This window comes from Charadrius vociferus, unplaced genomic scaffold (genome assembly GCF_000708025.1).
Source record: "Charadrius vociferus isolate BGI_N301 unplaced genomic scaffold, ASM70802v2 scaffold67, whole genome shotgun sequence".
In the NCBI taxonomy this organism is placed as follows: domain Eukaryota; kingdom Metazoa; phylum Chordata; class Aves; order Charadriiformes; family Charadriidae; genus Charadrius; species Charadrius vociferus.
Window position 1 is genome coordinate 2,527,294 of NW_009649485.1, and position 18,571 is coordinate 2,545,864.

The 18,571-nt window shown below is 35.7% G+C and overlaps 1 protein-coding gene across 1 annotated transcript in view; it reads right to left on the reverse strand.

Moving 5' to 3' along the window:
- The window catches only part of PPARG (peroxisome proliferator-activated receptor gamma), a 24,870-nt gene that overhangs the window by 5,409 nt on the left and 890 nt on the right, over nucleotides 1-18,571 (reverse strand). The window contains exons 2-5 of the mRNA XM_009889930.1: nucleotides 17,243-17,412; nucleotides 16,198-16,336; nucleotides 7,098-7,297; nucleotides 2,458-2,908 (exon numbers count right to left, since the gene is read on the reverse strand). Coding sequence (XP_009888232.1) covers nucleotides 2,458-2,908; nucleotides 7,098-7,297; nucleotides 16,198-16,336; nucleotides 17,243-17,412 — 960 coding nt within the window. The remainder of the gene's footprint in view (nucleotides 1-2,457; nucleotides 2,909-7,097; nucleotides 7,298-16,197; nucleotides 16,337-17,242; nucleotides 17,413-18,571) is intronic.

Below are 18,571 nucleotides of genomic sequence, written 5' to 3' on the forward strand. Positions count from 1 at the left end.
TCCCTTCTCTCTTCTTCTTTGTAGAGCTGCATAAGAGATAGCACCCATGGAGCCAGCAGAACTAACATTATTTTGCTAGGCAGTGACAGATTCACTTAGAATTAGAGTGTTTGGCTGGGATATTTTTTTGTTTCACAAACTGGTTTTCTTTTAATATATTTGTACACAGGATTTCTTAAAGTGACTTAAATGTTACAGTATGCTAGTGAAGTCCTTGAGGTAATATGAGCTGGTTTTGAAATCCTATTTTCAGCTAAATCATCCTGGTTCAATATTCTTATAGTTCTTACAGAAACTAGGTTCATAGAATCATAGAATGGTTTAGGTTGGAAGGGACCGTACGGATCATCTAGTTCCAACCCTGTGCCCTGGGCAGGGACACCTCCCGCTAGACCAGGTTGCTTACAGAAACAAGAGCACCTGACACATCTGAGAAATAGAATTTCAGTTCCATGCCACGTAAGATATTATAGTCCCACAGAATGCATGCAGTTCAATATATATCATATTTGACTGTAAATTCCACGATACTTGTTTTCAAAATATAAACTCATTTTTTATAAATAACTATCAAGCTTTTTTGAAAAAAAAAACCAAACCAAACAAACAAAACCAAACAACAAAACCCCAAACCAAACAAAATACCAGTTCTGAATAAAGATAGTGAGAGATCTTTGTTATCAAGAAATTAAAGGATTTTTCTAGAAAGGACTGGTTTATATTTATATGGATTTATATATTTACATGGATTTGCTTCAGAGCTATTTAAGAACTAACTATTCAAATCCAGGTAGTTCTTGACAGATCTCTGTTTACAAATTATTCTTAAAAAAAAGACGTGTCGATAAATCTGGTTGAGCGTAGTCAATTTTTTTTGTGTGGATCATTGTCCTCCTGAGATCTAAAATGTAAGATTAGTTACATCATACCTATTTCCTCTAATGTAAACCAAACATCAGTGAAGCATAGCAGACCTAGCTTTGCAGATTGCAAGTTCCCTTTTTTCAATTAGGAGTGGATTTTGAGAGGCCTGTTTCTCATCTGTCAAATTTCATTATATTGGAAAATGCAAAATATTGGCATGATTTGTGTAGTGCCCTAATAGGCTTGTATAATTTCTCCTCCCCCAACGAAGCCAACCAAAAATATACCAGTAATGTATTCTCCCTTTCTGAATTAATTCAGAGTCCTCAGGGATTATTGTGTTCAAAGGTTTGCAGAAGAAAATGTCTTCTGGGAACTGTACTTGTTTGAAGTGGATTTAGTTAGTCTAATAAACCATATTGTGATACCACATTTTTACTGAATGAAACACAATGCCAGAAGTAATTGTATGTGATTTTAAATGAAGCTATACGTAACGATGCACTCTCAATGGACTGTTTTTTTTCAGAACAATAGCATGTGGTTGTTGTGTTTGATTGCTTAAACATCATTTAATAACAAAATACTCCGCATCGCTCTGTGGAGGATCTGAATTCAGAACGTTCAGCACATTCCTCCCATTGATATCTGCAGTACCGTTCTAAGCCAAAATACACACAAATCAGTATTGATGGTATTGGCCAAAGTAAAAGACCTTCAGTCTGACCTGAAATGTGTCTCTGATATCTCAGCTTCTCAGTGGAAAGGTTTCTAAGTGAACTAAACCCGGGTAGCAGTCGCTAATTCACAAAATATAGTAGCTACCTCACCTCACACTCAGACAGACCATACTGACTGTCTTCAAAAAATCTGAAAACTCAGTGTCTTTTTTAATCAAGCGTTAGAATGCATGTAGTCCGATACCTGGGCTTTCAGATTCATGCTTTGCTCAAAGCGTAATGCATAAGCATCAATGCAAACAGAGCGGCTTAGGAAATCTGAACAAACACACAATGCCTGTTTTTCTGAGGCATTAGGAGACCATCGTTTTCCAGAGAAATGCATTCTGCCCCCCCCCCCCGCCTTTAAAGGCAAACAAAACCTTGCATGAATGAAAAAATAATAACAACAATAAAAAAAACCCACCATAAAGTTCTGTAAGCCAAATGCCACATATATTTTGAAATTGTTATGGAGTCAAAGCTGTTTGTGTACAATTAGCAAGCCACACAGTCTAATTGCAGGTTTAAAAAATCCTCATGCAGAATTTTAACTTTTAGAAGCTCTTGCCAGTGAAATTCCACTCTTCCTGTTTTCAGAAAGATAGTCCCAATTTTGTTTTCTAACTAACTGAACTGCTGATTCAGCAGGCATTTCCAGGTCTATCATTAATATCAGGTCATTTACATTTTCAGTTTCTGCTTGAAACTGAAAAAAAGGCAAACAACATCAAGAAAGCTGAAAAGTAATAGAAAAAAACTATGTGTAAATAAACTCAGTTCCATCCCACAGTGCTTAGCACTTCCGTGTTTGAACAGGAATTAAAAGTGTCAATTCTATCAGATAAAATATATGAAATAAGACAGCACTTACCTCCACTTAGTATAATGACAGCTATAAATATTGCCAGGTCGCTGTCATCTAATTCCAGTGCATTGAACTTCACAGCAAACTCAAACTTGGGCTCCATAAAGTCACAAAAAGGTTTCCTCAGGCTCTTCAGAAACTCCCGTGTCATGAATCCTTGTCCATCAGATATAAGAACTCCATCTTTATTCATCAGAGAAGCCAGGAGAGTATATATGATCTCATGGACCCCATATTTCAGGAGAGTTACTTGATCATTCAGGTCAAGATTCACAAAACCTGGAATGTTCTTGGCAAATTCTGTAATCTCCTGCACTGCCTCCACAGAGCGAAACTGGCATCGCTGGAAAATGCGAATTGCTACCTCTTTGTTCTCCTCCTGCAGCGGTGACACGTGCTTGCACTTGATCTGATCTTCTCCCATCATTAAAGAGTTCATGTCATAAATAACAAATGGCTAAAAATAAGAGGAAAAGACAATTTACTTTCAAATGTCCTTTCTGTGAAAATTTGAATCCTGAGAAACTGAAGTAACACACAAAGGTACAACTCATCAGAAAACACTTAGAAATCTATAAGGAATATATCAAGGGTAGTTGACCCAAAAGGGTTAAATCATCATAAACCTATTAGAGCACATATCCTCACAATGGTAAAATGACTTACAGAGAGGACAAGTGGTTCTGAAGGATTTCTCACATGTTCTGTGAATCCACATCCCAAAAATAGGACGTTGGCTGATACTGTTTTTACTAATTAGGGGAAGGGAGTAAGGAACACTATTTTCAAATATCTGTGATTTTTGCCTTTTTTGGTTTGCTTGGTTTGGTCTGGTTTACAGAAGTTCTGTAATATTCAAAGTCTGGAATGCTTATTAACAAAAGATTAAAATGTTACTCCTTTTACCCAAATTTTACTGGCTTCTATAAAACATAATCTAGTGTACAGTGATGTTTGCACTTCTGATGACATAACTTCTTTTTTGTAGAAAGAGAGAGTATATTCACATTTTGATTACTTCACATACTGTCATGTACTTTTCAAGTTCTAGCCCTCTAGAAAATGCTGCAAGAAATATCAACTTTATGGTATTGATTATCTGATAAATTTAACCTTTTGTTGTTAATTCCTTTAAAATAACAAAGTTAGGATATATCTAAACTCAAACACCTTGTCAGTGGGAAAGAAAACACAAATAACATGATACAAACTGCAGCAGCACAATTCAGAACACAAGAATGAGTCTGACTGTGAAATAAACTCAACTGGAATAAATCCATTTTGAAAGCAGATTAGAAAAAGTAGTGCCAGGAAAACTTTTGTTAGGATCTGGAAACAATCTGTTTCAGAATATGCAGAAGAAGCTTCTGGTTTTAAAGAAGTGGTTAAGTGAGGATTTCTTGAATATATCTGAAGAAACTTTTCCTTAGAGAGTAAATACTAAATAGTTCGTTGCTGCACTGAACAAATATCTACTGATAGGTTTGTTAACGTACTTGATTAATTAATTAAAATACAAGGAATTCTACACCAACAATTGGACTAGAGAGATGCATTTTTAAATTTAAGATCTTTTGTGATTACAGATTCTAATGCCTTATTCACATGGGCTCTCATTCTCGTGGGTTTATATTCCCTATAAGCTGCAGACCAGATTCAAAAAGAACCCAAGCTTTCCTATATGTAGTCAGCGGTCCTCTCCCACAGAATCAGATTCTGGAAACTCCTAAAATTCTATTCCTATTTGAATAAACCAATTTTGAAGTCTATTCAGTGCTAAATTTTTGCAGAATTTTTAAAACTGGAAATAGCTACTTTCTTTAGAGTCTAGTGGTGCCTTCTGAAGAGAATACTGCCCGCAGCTGCTTATCACTACCCACCACCTAGAGGTTACTACTCCCACCTCCCATAGTTTTGCAGATGGAGACTGGGAAAGTGTTCACTCGTCTGTTCCAGGCTGTTGAACGCAAAGCTCCGACCCTCTCTCCCTAGGAAGCGAGGGAGGGATGACAGCTGGCAGTTCTGTCTTTAACTGATCCAGCTGCTTGGAAAGCAGACATCTATCTGTGAACTGAAATAATGGTATCCACACAAGAGGATTTCAGCTTTCAAAATGGTTTAGTTAAATCAATATTCTGCTGCTTACAAGACCAATTAAACTTGTGCTGTCACTTTCACAGTAACCACAGGCAAACAGAGCTCCAGACCATGAGATTCAGCTCAATAAGTCTGAGGTATAACACTATTTTTCCACTTGCACTAGGATTTCAGTGTGAAACTGAAAAAATAAACACTGCAAGGCAAAAGGCCAGGACAATAAGGTATTTTTCAAGATGCAATGCTATTTTGGCAGCAGAAAAAACATTTTATACATATCTGTACATATTTATATGCATGCATATGCAAAACAGTGGAATGACGAGACTGTAGAGCATGCTTTTAAAATGCATGTTTTAGGTCATTCCTTTCTTTTCTTGCTAGAAAATGTTACGTGGGAGCACCAAGTATAAGAAAAAGTTATCTCTTCTATGCATGTACATGTACCTTAGAAAGACTATACTGTCACCAGCCTACTGACATTAGAAGATGAAAATCAAGAATGAGTTCAAAATGGCTAAAGAAAATTTTAATATAAAGATTCAGATTAACTTTTTGAGTAGAATCTTATGTCAAATGAGCACTGTATATCCCAGAAGAGGATGAGTTAGTCATTTTAGTTTTGACACACCCATTTAGCATATCCAACCATCTTCAGTTAATACAGATGATATAGCAATTAAAAAATAACATAAATTTAAACTATGCCCATAGTAAGCACTTTGATATTCCAAAGCACAAAGTCCATTACAGCTCAAGTAACATAAAAATTGTAACCATGAAATACCAAGTGTCACTCTTTCAGTGCTATTGTTTTTAAAAAGACTTGAAAATTTACGGCAATGAAAAGCTGAATTCTATGTCTATTGTTTTATTGCTATATTCTAATCTGGCAAAGATTTAAAACTTTCAGTAAAAAAGTAGAACATTGTTGACAGCATACTATATATTTACTGTGCGAGTATTGCATTAGTGTAACTTTCAGACATGACCAAGTTACATCAGCCCATACATTTAAATACTCAGCACAGCAGAGCAGCAATCCACACACCAATTGGCTTATAGGACAACTTCATAGAACCTTACAGAACAAAAGGAGGACTTGTGGGTGTACTTGGGACCTCCGAAACAAACCTCCCAAATTTCTAAACACGTCTGGAAAAACGGAAGATGAGAGGAGTGTAGGTAACCCTGCCCAAGCTTCTGTTACGTTCCAGAGCGTGCGCAGTGGGCAGCTGCAGGAAAAAGGAGCAAGCCTCCTGGTGACGTTTTTAGGATGAAGAGGAGTAAACAAGATACATAATTACACCCCCCACTTCTGTTCTGTTTCCCAGTGCAGGTACATAGTTATTAAGAACACACTCACAAAAACCTAAATTGCTGTATTAATTCTTTCCCAGTAACCTATATTTCTGATATAGAGAGGAAACTGCAGAGAGACATGGAAAAAGCCATGACCCTTAAGTGGACTTAGCATATCATCTTTCTGCAGAATAAATAAACTATGCTAGTTCAAACTTGATATACTCCATGAAAAAAGTTACTCAAATTGTAAGCGTGCACCATATCTCCAGCTTTTATGTGAGGGTTACAACCAAATTAGAGACAATATTTAAATTATGATTTTAACTGTCTTTAAAGAAGGAAAGCCAAAAAAACCTTCTAAATTCTTTCTTGTCTTTGAAATTATTAAATAAAATAAAATACAGTCTCTGTTGTAATCCTGACAATAAAATTTCTGCCGGTCATTCTAGAAAATATACCAAATTTAGAGTTTTTTGGGAAACTATTTTCTTTAGGTATTAAAATAGTGCCAAAATTTAAAACCTACCATAATTATCAGATCTTATTTATCCTCCTTCTCACTGGTATAGAAGATTGTTATATATTGCCAGTGAAATTTCCAAAGCAACCAACAAATACGCACATCTCTATTCCTTACTTTTAAAATATTGTCTTGTACATTCTCCTAAAATTGAAGTTGCATTAACACAGGATACTGATCTGATGCAAGACAACCCAGTTAAATGCAGGAAGTCATCAGAGCATCGTAAGAATAAGCATCATAGTTAAGGCTAACCATGATGTCGGTACTGGGAATCATTTGACACTTGTGAGAAGGAATATTCCTTTGGGTACAGCTCGTACTGATAATATGCTGTGATAATGTGCTGTGATAGGGATGCTTGAATAGTATAGCAACCCATTCTTGACAGCTAGATAGCCACCTCTAACAGATAGTGTGGAAGATAACCTTTGGTGAAGGAGAAGGAAAACGGGAAGAGTGGATCAGAGAATACAAAAAGGTTAAGATGACCTTCAAATTCTTGTACCGGTTTCAAGTATTTTATTAGGTGAACTTGGAGTTTTTTCAAATAATGTTTACTTATCCTATCTAAAAACATTTCCTGTGTTTCAGACACAGCTTGAAATATGTAACTGCCAACAGCAAAGTTGTTTTTTTTTTTTTTTTTAAATATGTGTTGTCAATGTTGTAAATCATTTACTCAAAGGAAAAAAAAACACAAAACAAAACAGAGGGAACTAACTGATTTGTCTGTCGTCTTTCCTGTCAAGATCGCCCTCGCCTTGGCTTTGGTCAGAGGGAAGGACTTTATGTATGAGTCATACAAATGCTTGGCAAGTGCTCGTAGATCAGCAGATTCAGGGTTTAACTGGTCGATGTCGCTGGAAATCTCTGCCAAGAGCTTCTCCTTCTCCGCTTGTGGCATTCGCCCAAACCTGATGGCTGAAGAAGATGACAAGCAGTTACTATAGCTATAGTTGCACCTAAAAAAAGCATATTTTAATAGCTCTTTATGTCACCTTTTGCTATGAGCTCTTGAAATTTTTATTGAAACAGTACTTGGGCAAGTAAGAGAAAGATTATTTTCTCCAATAATATAAGCAAAACAACTGAAGTGCTTTAAAGAAAAGTAAACAAACAAATATCAAAGAGGAAATAATTTATGTGCCCAAAGAGTAATATTACAATATCTTGCTTGGAAATGCAAAACTATTATCAGCTCACCTGACAAAGTCGGTGAAAACCACTGATTCTACCCCCAATCTAAAGAAAATGTAAAGAATCTTTAAGATATCAAAATTATGTTGGCTTAGGGCAGGAACCACCGTTCCACCTTGTATTGTTTTGAGCAAATCACCATATGGATCTCAGATTCTTCATTTGTTTAGAAACAAAATACTCACATGCCTTGCAGGAATAAATTCCTAAATAGTTCAACATTACTTAACATAGCAAGTGCTAGAAAATGTTACCGAAAGAATTGAGGAATGAGAAAGAAGGTTGTGCAGGGAATCAAAAAGCCAGAAAAGGCCAAGTTCTCCATGGTAACTCTATGTGCACGCAATATTGAAAGAAGAGGTCTTATACCTAGTCATGTGATCTCACAATTGCTCAATACCAACGTAGGGCAGGCTGTGAACCTCCTACTTTTACACCTATGTACTTAATATCCAAGACACTATTTATTCATATGGGGACTGACTTAGAAAATATTTCAAATGAGCCATCAAGATCAAGACTGATTTATCATATGATATCTCAGTAAACACAATTTAGTTTGTTTTATGAAAACAGAACAGAAGAAAAGAGCATCGAAACAAAAAACAAAAGGAAGAAATAAGGGCTTGCATTTTGGCCTTACGAGGAAATAGAAATATTATAAATATTTTTTCTGCAGTTAGTGTCTTCCCTGAATAAAGTAAAAGGCTGTTAGGATCATACGTATGAATGATTATACTAGGGATGTTTATTTTGGAAATGACCAGCCACTTTCCTTTTGTGAGGACACTTGCAGTGTGCTGACAGACAGAAATGACACTTTTCAAGAATAATTAATTGTGTCAAAAAACATATAAAAACATTTATCATACGTTATGTTTATTGATCGGTTCTCTTATTTCATGGCTGTAGAAACAAGGTTATTTATTTAGACAACTGTCTTACGTTTCTCTTTTAGCAAACTCAATCTCCAAATGATGCATGCTGTATATTTCTTATTTGCTTGGGTATTCTTAGAGTTAATACGTCAAAATAAAAATCATCATGAAAGGAGACCTAGATCAATAGGTAAAAATTAACATGTTCTTTCTCCCCCCCCCTCCCCCCCAAATATTTGTTGCTTGTACTTTTTCATATGGGAAATTTTTAATAATTTCCAACTGATATTTGTTTTGGATCATATATACCATGCCATATTTTTTTTTTCTCTCTCATGGGGAACACTAAGTATTCTTAATCAGCTACTAACAATAGTTTTCAGGGAGACATCACTGCCAGCCCTCCTTATTTCTGGGAGCAAAACATTTAAAGAAAAATTATTAACTTCATATTAGTTTATGACATACTACATAGAGTCAAAGAGACTGCAACTGTTCTGTAAAGTCATAATGTGAATAGATGAACATTGGGTAATGTTAGTGATATATAAAAAAATTGATATCAAACAAAAGGAGAGTTCATATTTGTACTTAGTGTAACCTCAATAAAATGATGAAAAAATTCAGGATAACTACAAAGGAATTAATTCAGTTATGTATGCTTCCATGAACACCGTGATTCAAGACCATTTTTACATTTTCATTTTGCACTTAAATGTATTCTCTCACTATTAAAATGTCTTACTTGTAGTTAACACAAATCCTTTGAGTTTTTTTAAAAAAACTTGTATGGGTGTTGAGAATATTAAACCTACAATACTAATATATGCATTTTAGGCATTCTTGAAGATGTAAAATGAATGAAGTATAAAGTATTTAATGAAGTAAATAGAGTGAAAACTTACTGAGAATATTTTATAGCATTTACAGATATTTTTTTTTTTGTGATACTAGTGCGGCTAGACATTTATTAAATTCATATTTTCATTAAAAGGTATTATGTTCTTCACTAAACCTGGTTTCAGATTTAATATTCATTTAATATTAAATTTGTAGCATTCATAGGATTATGTTTTATGATTAATTTGTCCACTTTTCAATTGTGCATTTTGCAATGGCATCATCAATGGAAAAGATCTTGTGATACTTTGATGCTACTGATTGGGATCTTTCCAGCAAATTCAACTCCTCTCAACATTTTTTTTAGGGAGAATTCGCAAACTGAAGACCTCAGTGAAGTCTAGCAAGACTTCTCAGACTATTACAATGGACCTTTTAATTTGGAAAGAAAGCAAGGCAAATATTAGCCTCATATAAAGGGCTGTTAATAAAAAAGGGAGATCAGAGTTGCCCACGTCTATAAAATGTTGATGACTTCCAGAAATATGTGGAGTGCAATTTATTATGACCTGAAGACTTCTTAACATGTAGTAAGGAATACTTAGGAACTCCAAGGAACGCTTCCTTTGAGAGATTTCACAGACATATCAGGAACTAGGTGCTTTGGACCGCAAAAATGTCCTGTTAGGATAAATCCTACTTTGATATTTTATATGGAATACATTTATAACATTATATATAATTTCTTTGTAATATCTTTGCAATAAATTATGCATCCCTAATGGGCCTGATATGAATTCCATAAGCTCATTCTGTAAGCACACTAACTCTTTAAGCATTATGGAAATGGAGCTTTACTGAACACCAGTATGAGACACGATTGTGTTGTGGGCCTGTTCTTGAGAGTTGGGGTTTGCAGAAGAATCTGGAATCTCACTAGCATAAGACTCACTTTTATCAAGGTTATTTTTACAACAAGGGATAAAAAAAGGGGTAGTATATTGCTTTCCCTTCCTACGTTTTAATATTAACTTAGCTCTAAAATAGCTTATATACTTCTCCAAGGCATAAAAAACAATAGGAATTTATTTTCTCCCCACCCACCCTTTTTTTTTTTTTTCTTCCTCCCCCTCTTTTAATCAAGGATCTAGTGGAACATTCTTAATAACATACCAGCTATGACACTGATTACTGAAATAGAATTGTTTAATGTAGAGATTTTATTGAAAAGATCAGGGATTTTCAAAACAGAGATTTTTTTTGTCATTAGAGAGTAACTGACTAAGCTGTATAATTGCATTCTTTTAAAGAACAGAAACCAGACGGGTAACAAACATCTTGCTAGAAATTCATAGCTGGGTGACTAGACTAGTGCTTGGTTTTTTCAAGTAAGTTTCCCAGAACTGAGAGGGATAGATTCTTTTTTAAAACTTATGGCCGTTTTCAACATAAATATATCTATCCACTGTTGCACTGATACTGGCAGTATAAAATAGGCTTACCTTTAGGTTTGAGTACAAAATGACAACATAGTATGTATACTGTGTTTTCTAAATATGCCCCTTATCCTGTACTGATTGCTGTGCAGTCTTTTGTCTCCTATCCAAGAGTCTCTTGGAAAGTAAATTGCAGTATTTGTGCTAACAATTTGGTAGGTATTGCTAAACAACATATTGTTGATAGTTGTCTGTTAAAAGTTTACAATAGCACTGGTGTAGAATTTATAATAAATGACAACTTACATCATATTTATTTTCTTAATGGAAAATAAGATTGACTAAGGGTGTTGCAGAATCACATTTCTGGTGTGCTTATCTGTCCTCAACGAAGGATACCAAATTACCTTGGCAAAGTAAGCCCCAGTGCTTCTAATATAAAATTATTTCCGTTAATTTACAGATTGCATCGGAGCTCATCATACTGTTCATATTTCATTTACTGTTAAGAGTTTTAGAGTAGATGCCTTCTTTATCTTATCATTCATTTTCATTTTGCTTGTGATGGTGATACTTATTTTCCTGAAAAGTTCTTTGAGATGTCTGCATGAAAAGTGCTATAAAACTCAAATATTATTTATTACTTTCATACTTTGCTTTGTTTCAGTACTCTTTCTTGTTGGAATTATATCTAATTTTTTGTTTCCATGTGTTTGAGACTTTGTGCTAAATTTTATGGACACAAGCACCCTTATCTATAATCTATTTTGGAGTTAAAGTGCAAAGACGTGGAGGAAGACTACATCAAATGATACATGATTAAAGCTGCATAGGACTTTGCTGTATATTTTAAAGGAATATTTGGCATAGGTTTAGCATGAGGTTTCATGATACTAATTTTTCTATGAAGATCATATGCCTGGTTTCTTTTTAAAAAGAGATTATTTTGAATTCCTTTTGTGCAAATGAAAAAGGAAAAAACCCACAGAAACAGCAAAATAAATAAGTTCTACTGCAAAGGTAACACTGAATTATATGCAAGCCTGTTAAAATGCTGAGATTACTTTGAAAGAAAATTAGCACGTATGTGTACGGTAAACTAGGTTGTAAGCATTCACTTCTATTCTTGAAGACTTGCATACTGCATTCAGAATTGAGTTAGATATAACAAAGCTTACTCATAGCATGAAAAGCTATTACATCAACGTCAAATCAGTCCAAACTACCTGTTGTTATCAAAGAATGCACCAGCTGATTAGCTAATCAAAGCGGTATAGCGGGGTTATCTCTTACTGGCCTAGAACACCCATCGTTGATTTAACCACGCGCTTGAGCGGGATCGCCAGCTATCAGATCGTGCCAGTTCTGCAAAACAGCCACTAACGTTAGCAGAGTTTGCATTTAGCAAATAGGACTGAGTCTTCTAAATTCCTGAGCTGACTTCACTAAGAAGGGAAATGAGATCTCATGGGTCTTTGTACTAGATAAAACCTTAGGGTGTATCTTGTTGCCTACCATCATAATATCAGACTTCTACATAAAATAATCTGGCAATAATGAAATCTCTCAGGAATCTCACAATATTTTCTTGTGTTTAGAGGGTATTTTCTTGTGCTTGCGGTAAAGTTTGTTTTGCATCTTTATTTTTGTATGGATTGTACATTTATTAGCAATCTATCATTCCTGCATGTGTTTGTTTCTTTCTAAATGTGTGTTTTTAGGATGGATTAATAGCATTAGATCTTTCATGATCCACTTTTAAACACCGTCCCTATTTCATGAAAATATATGACTTGGAAGATTTCTGATGCAATTCATGAATTATGGGAATAAAGTTTCCTAAATATGAGGTGATCGGGACCCAAACCCATATTTTAAATATAACAATTTGTTAACAACATAAAGTTACAGTTGTGAATCAAACATACCTATCTTATAATTTGATAGGCGAAAGGATAGTTTTCATTTTTTTTAATGTTTAGAATATATATTTAAAAATATTACATTAGTTGCAGCAGATTCTGTTCAATGTTTATTAGCATTGCAGGCAAAGTTTGGGGCAAAATTCATTTTTGTGGTACTAGCCTAGTAGTTTCCTTTTGGAGAAGTCCTTGTCATTTTCAGGGGACTGAGACAAAGTCAGGAAGAGGTCAAGCACCAGGAGATTTACAGAAGGAATTTGAAAAGTGGGATTTTGGGTGAGAGGAGAAGTAGGAGGGATTGGTGATACTTACAGAAGTTAGAGTGGAAAAAGAAGAGTTCACAGGGTGGATAAGAGTTCACAGCATTTCTGGTGGTTGCAGAAAATGTAAAGGATGGGATTTTCTCCCCTTTCTGCTTCTCTCTCAACATCCCTGCTGTGACCCTGGCTTCATCTTCTATTTCCCTGCACCACTGATCCTCCTTGCTACTCTCTCCTCCATCTACCCTCACAGCAGGCCCAGATTCCTTATCTCCTGGGAACCTGGGAAGGGGACCGAGGCAGGATCTGTAGGGGCGGGAAGGGCAGGGACAAGCCAGCGAGCTGGTATAAGAGATCTGGAAGTATGGTGTGTTGCTCATGCTGCAAGGGTGGAAGGGGCTCAGATGGCAATTTCTTTCACAGTAACAGAAGGTTGTGCCAGTTTGGGCACATGCCTGCAGCTGGAAAGTATGATCTCTCTTTCTTTCCTTGGGCTGTTTTTTATTTACTTGCATTTATAGCATTCTCCAAATGTCAGAGATATAAAATCAATAGTGAATATAGTAAGACACTACAGGCTAGATTATATTCTTTGCCTTTCTGAGGAAAAACTAGAATATTTATCCTTATGCCACATTTTATGGCTTGGAGTCATTGCAATTGCTTATAGACTATTCTGTATAGCACTCTACTCTTGTGATTGTCTAGATTATTTCTGAGCATAAGTGAGTCCCCAGATAGACTATAAACACAGTTTCTTACGCTAGAAAATGGAAGATAGAGCCAGGGCGGATACCTGTCTGAATTTACTGGAGGCATGTGCCCAGACTGAGCAATTCACTGCTCTCAGAACTGATAAAGACATATTGCCCTGTGTGCTCTTTTTCCCATTACAGCAGTTGGTTTTATATAAATAGTACTTCTAGCAGAAGAGAAAAAAATAATCAAGCTTCTAAAATTAAAGAACCAAGCTTCTGCTTAGTGGTACTTCAGAATACAATCTGAGCAGTTAAGGGTTAAACACAGAGCAGCACTGTGGCTAGAGAAGGAAAGGAAAACAATATTCAAAGCATGAGAACACTACTGTCTTTTTTAACCTTCAGCCAAGTGGTATGTAGCGTTTATACGTGAAAAAATGTGGCTGTAGCTGCTAACGATCTCCTTGCATTCCCTGTTTGTTTAAGGGCCCTATTCATTTTGCAATAATACAGCTATGCAAAGACAGTCACAGATTGGAATCCTCAGGCATAAATAATCCACATTCTGATTCCAAGCATTTAAAATTCAGATAATTTCACTACCCAAATGGACGTACTTCAACCTGCAGACATAACATAAAAATGCGTCTCAGCGTCATTGACAACATCCAGTGTTGCATTTCCGCGTGCTTCTTTATATAGGCCTGTGTCTTCAAAGGCAAAATTTAGTTCATTTTTATAAATTGTTTGTTTATAAATGATGGAGGAATGAGGATGTTGTTTCATGAAATGTAATGTAACCAGAGTGGGCAAAAAAGGCAAATGTAGAAGCCGATACTTGAATGTAAACACTACTAACTCCCTGTTAGGCGAACTCATGGTGAGAGCAAACGAAAGCGTTCCTCCAAGCCCTGAGACAAGCGGCTTTGCCCTTTCCCCTCCTCTCTGTGCCTCCCCCTGACACCCATAATAACCATGACCCCAGCTGGTGCCACAGCTTCTGCCTTGGCAGTGGCTGAACAGGAAAAAATGGCAGGTGAAATGTTAATTTTAAAAATATTTCTTGGGCCCTTTATGTTACTTAGCCAGAGAGAACAGTCTTGGCCTTCCTTTTCTTCATAGAACTGCACATGGTTCCCATTGACATAATTGGAAGCCGTGTTGCTAGGTTATGAGCGAATTTGGCATGCACCTTGAAAATAATAATAATAAAACCTCCCGAATTACTATAAAAATACCCACAGTAGCATTTCAAAATTAGATTTATTTTTAAGTGTTACTGTTGCATCCCAGGAACTGGGAAACCATATTTTCTATTAGCAAAACATTTCCCATACCAATTTACATTCACTGCATGTATTAACTTCACAAACCACAGTTAAGCTTTCCTCTTGGGGACAGTGCACTCATTTTTTTATACTGAAAATAATGAAAGTTCTAAAAAAACCACAGAGAAATTATTTTCCCAGTCATGTTTGCAATTCTTTACCCTTAGAATTACATAAGTCTCTATGTTATGACATTTAATTCCTGTTTTTACTCAACTTTGCCAAAGCAAGGCAGCAAAGAATCTTCATTATGTCTTTCTGTCCAAACGTTCGTAAGTATTTCCACATGAATTGATATGTCAGTTTTAAAGTTCTGAGGGACTTTCTTCTAAATTGTATGCAAGAGAGCAGTGTCACGATATACATAATGCTACCTGGTTACCTACGGCAGAGAAGGCAATCACAGAACCATACACAATTGCGAACACCTTTGCAATCTAAGACTACAACATATTCAAAATGGAAACACTGCTTACGGTTCACAGATGGGAGGGGAGATGCACCAGATGGTGGAGAGCTCAGACAGTGCATATTACACAGGAATCACAGCTATATGCACTACACGATGAGAGGCCGACAGCTGAACGAGCATGCTAAGAAACACTACACTCCTACTTACCACACATTGGAATCTATGCCCAGATGTGGGTATCCTAGGAAGGAGGAGGACAGGGTTTTTTAAAACAGTGCAGGGGCTGGCCCATTCATTTAATCTACGTCCTGTTCTAGTATGAGGAAGCGGTAACTTAGTGATGCTAACAGTCCTCAATAAGTATCCGACGCATCAAATTCAAGTTGTTATTATTCACAAGCTTTCAGTAAATTCTGTAGTCCATTTTTCATAATTAAGTTTTCCACTTACAGGAAAGGGATATTGAGCTACACCATGCAACACAGTCTTGTCAGAAAATAAGACAATGAACCGAAAAATAACAATTACACTAGGAGTATGTTCAGGAAGAACAACCAACAGTGTAATGAGCAAGAATGGAGAGTAAAACCGACTCATACATTATATTATGTACTATATCAATAAGTGCAGATCTCTACCCATCTGATTTTTATACTGAAAGTAATCTCCAACCATATACGTAGTCTCCTAAACTCAGAGGCAATCTCTCTGATATGTATTTCTAAACTGCCTGGTGTAAAGAAACAGAAGACTCTAGATGTTAAAGCAGCACATTCAGTAATCAGATTAATGTTTCATGTTATTTTTCAGATGAAACATTATTGCTTTAAAACATGCTATGTGCACTTACCGTTATGTGACATTCCAACAGCGAGGCATTTCTGAAATCTGCAGTATTGACATTTATTTCTGCTTTTCTTATGGATGCGACAATTAAGATCACACCTGTCATAAATTAGCTTTAATCTGATTGTTCTTCGAAAAAAGCCCTGGAGTAAACATAAAAGCATGTAAAAAGATGCAAGAAACTGCCAGTGTCATTGGCTCACTTCTTTATACATACAAAGCACCTTTCTGTAGACACACTGAACCTCACTTTGTTTTTGACAGATTTCCTAAGGAAGCAAGGACTCACGCGATCATACTGTCTGCTTATCAGTGTGCTCCTGTTCTGATCTTAGCACCACTTTCAACCTAGCTTGTTAAGGGGGAAAACCCTGAAATAGCTGGGGAAGCTTATGGGAAGCAATGGGGTTTAAGGGACACTAGGGACCCTACAGACATGCTGAGCGTGAAGAAGCTATGCCAAAGGAAGTGAAGGTCCATTTGTTCCACTGCTCACGGGACAGTTTGTTATATAGTGAACATGACATTTTAAAAATGTCATGTTCACTACCAATGTAGAAATTTTCTTTATAAATTTCAACAAATCAAAAATTCTGCCAACAGCAGTTTGATATCAAGTAAATAAAAAAGGTCATGGGTTATCTGCTTGTTTAAATTTTCCTTCCCAACTAAGTATTTTTTCATTCTATGTAAAATATTTATTTTCCTTTTTGAGCCTGAGTACTTAAAGAGAATTTAGATTCTTTCATCTATTCTATTTCTTTGTTTTTGCAAAGTGCAGAGCTAATTTTGCAGGAATGAAATATAATTGCATAATTGACAAAAGTAGAAGAAATACACAAAAAAATTAAATAGATCATTAACATAAATAATAAAAAGAGAAAATTATATTTTAAAAATCTCCCAGTCATAAAGTATATGTGGAACAATTCACTTAAAGACCTAAAACTTTTTTTAAAAAGCACAGATCTCTTATTTTACCAAGTGATTATTCAGATGAAAATAGTATCAAATTTTACTTCAGAAAAAATCCATTTGTGACAGCTTACCTTACAACCCTCACATGCATGCACACCGTAATGAAATCCAGAGGCCTTGTCCCCACACACACGGCATTCAATAGCCATAAGGGAGTTGGAAGACTCCTCATGAGGTTTATTGTACAACTGAACTTTTTCTGAAAAATAGGGTGGGGAAGGAGGCTCCAGTTTGATTGCACCTGTGTATAGAGAAGATTTAAATGATAAACTCAAAGTATAATGCAATATATAGAAGAAGCAGCAAGGAATAATCATAAGCAATCATAATAAACAGCAGGATTCTTATAGTCTGCTTCATAATACACAACGAGTAGCAAACAAAGGATGTAAAGGGATGTAAGCTGTGAGCAGCTATTTCACTGGCAGTATGTAGGCTGAAAAACCTTAAAGAGGCAGATTCTGATGTAGGAAGTGTTTTACAGATTCAGCCTTCAGCTCCGTAGTGTGGAATGATTTGAAGATAGGGTTATAAAAAATTTACATGTGGAGACCTCATACTTGAAAGGCCTTACTTCTCTCAGTACCTGATCTGGTTGTATTACTTTAAGGTGTTCAGAACTACTGCAGGGAGATGGACTGGAGTTTCTAATCTAGTCTAAAAAAATAATAAAATTAAGTACCTAACAGACCTATACATTGAATAATATATTATTGGATTATATAATACTGGATATTCAAAGAAATTTCTCTCTCTCCTGGGGAACACTGTCCAACTTTGGATGCAGTTTAGAGATTCATTTTCTCTTCTGAAAGTTTCTAATTAAGAGAGCAATTTGTAAAATTGAACAAGCTCAAACAACCAAATATGGCATCTTTAAATCAATCGTTACTGGTGAAAGAAGAAACCTGCAACAATTGACACTCTAACATTACATCAGATCATGTCTCAAGAGCGAAGTAACTGACATAGTGTTACAATAAGGTGAATGTTTTTCTTTTCCAGACTGGCTACACTATAGAAACTAAAAAGTTTTCTTTCTTATATAAACTAGGAAGAAAAAAGAAAAGTGGAAAATTACCTAAGTAAAGACAAAGAGGATTTTTCCTGCCTAAGCTCTACAGCACTCTCTAGCTTGTTATTAAAGTGTTATGGACATTTCTAATTAAACAAAAGAAAAATAAATTATAAGCTGGAAAAATGTCTTTTAATATATTTCATAAGTAACCCAGAGGTACACAGCACCTGCTTCGCTGTACAACCAAAATTAAATACCACAATCTTCCTAGCAAGAACTCCCTGGAAGAATTCCTGTACAGATTACTACCAACAAAAGTGATGTCAGATCTAAGCAGGCTAAGCGCATCTTCAAAAAAGTTCCAGGCACAGCAACCTCACAT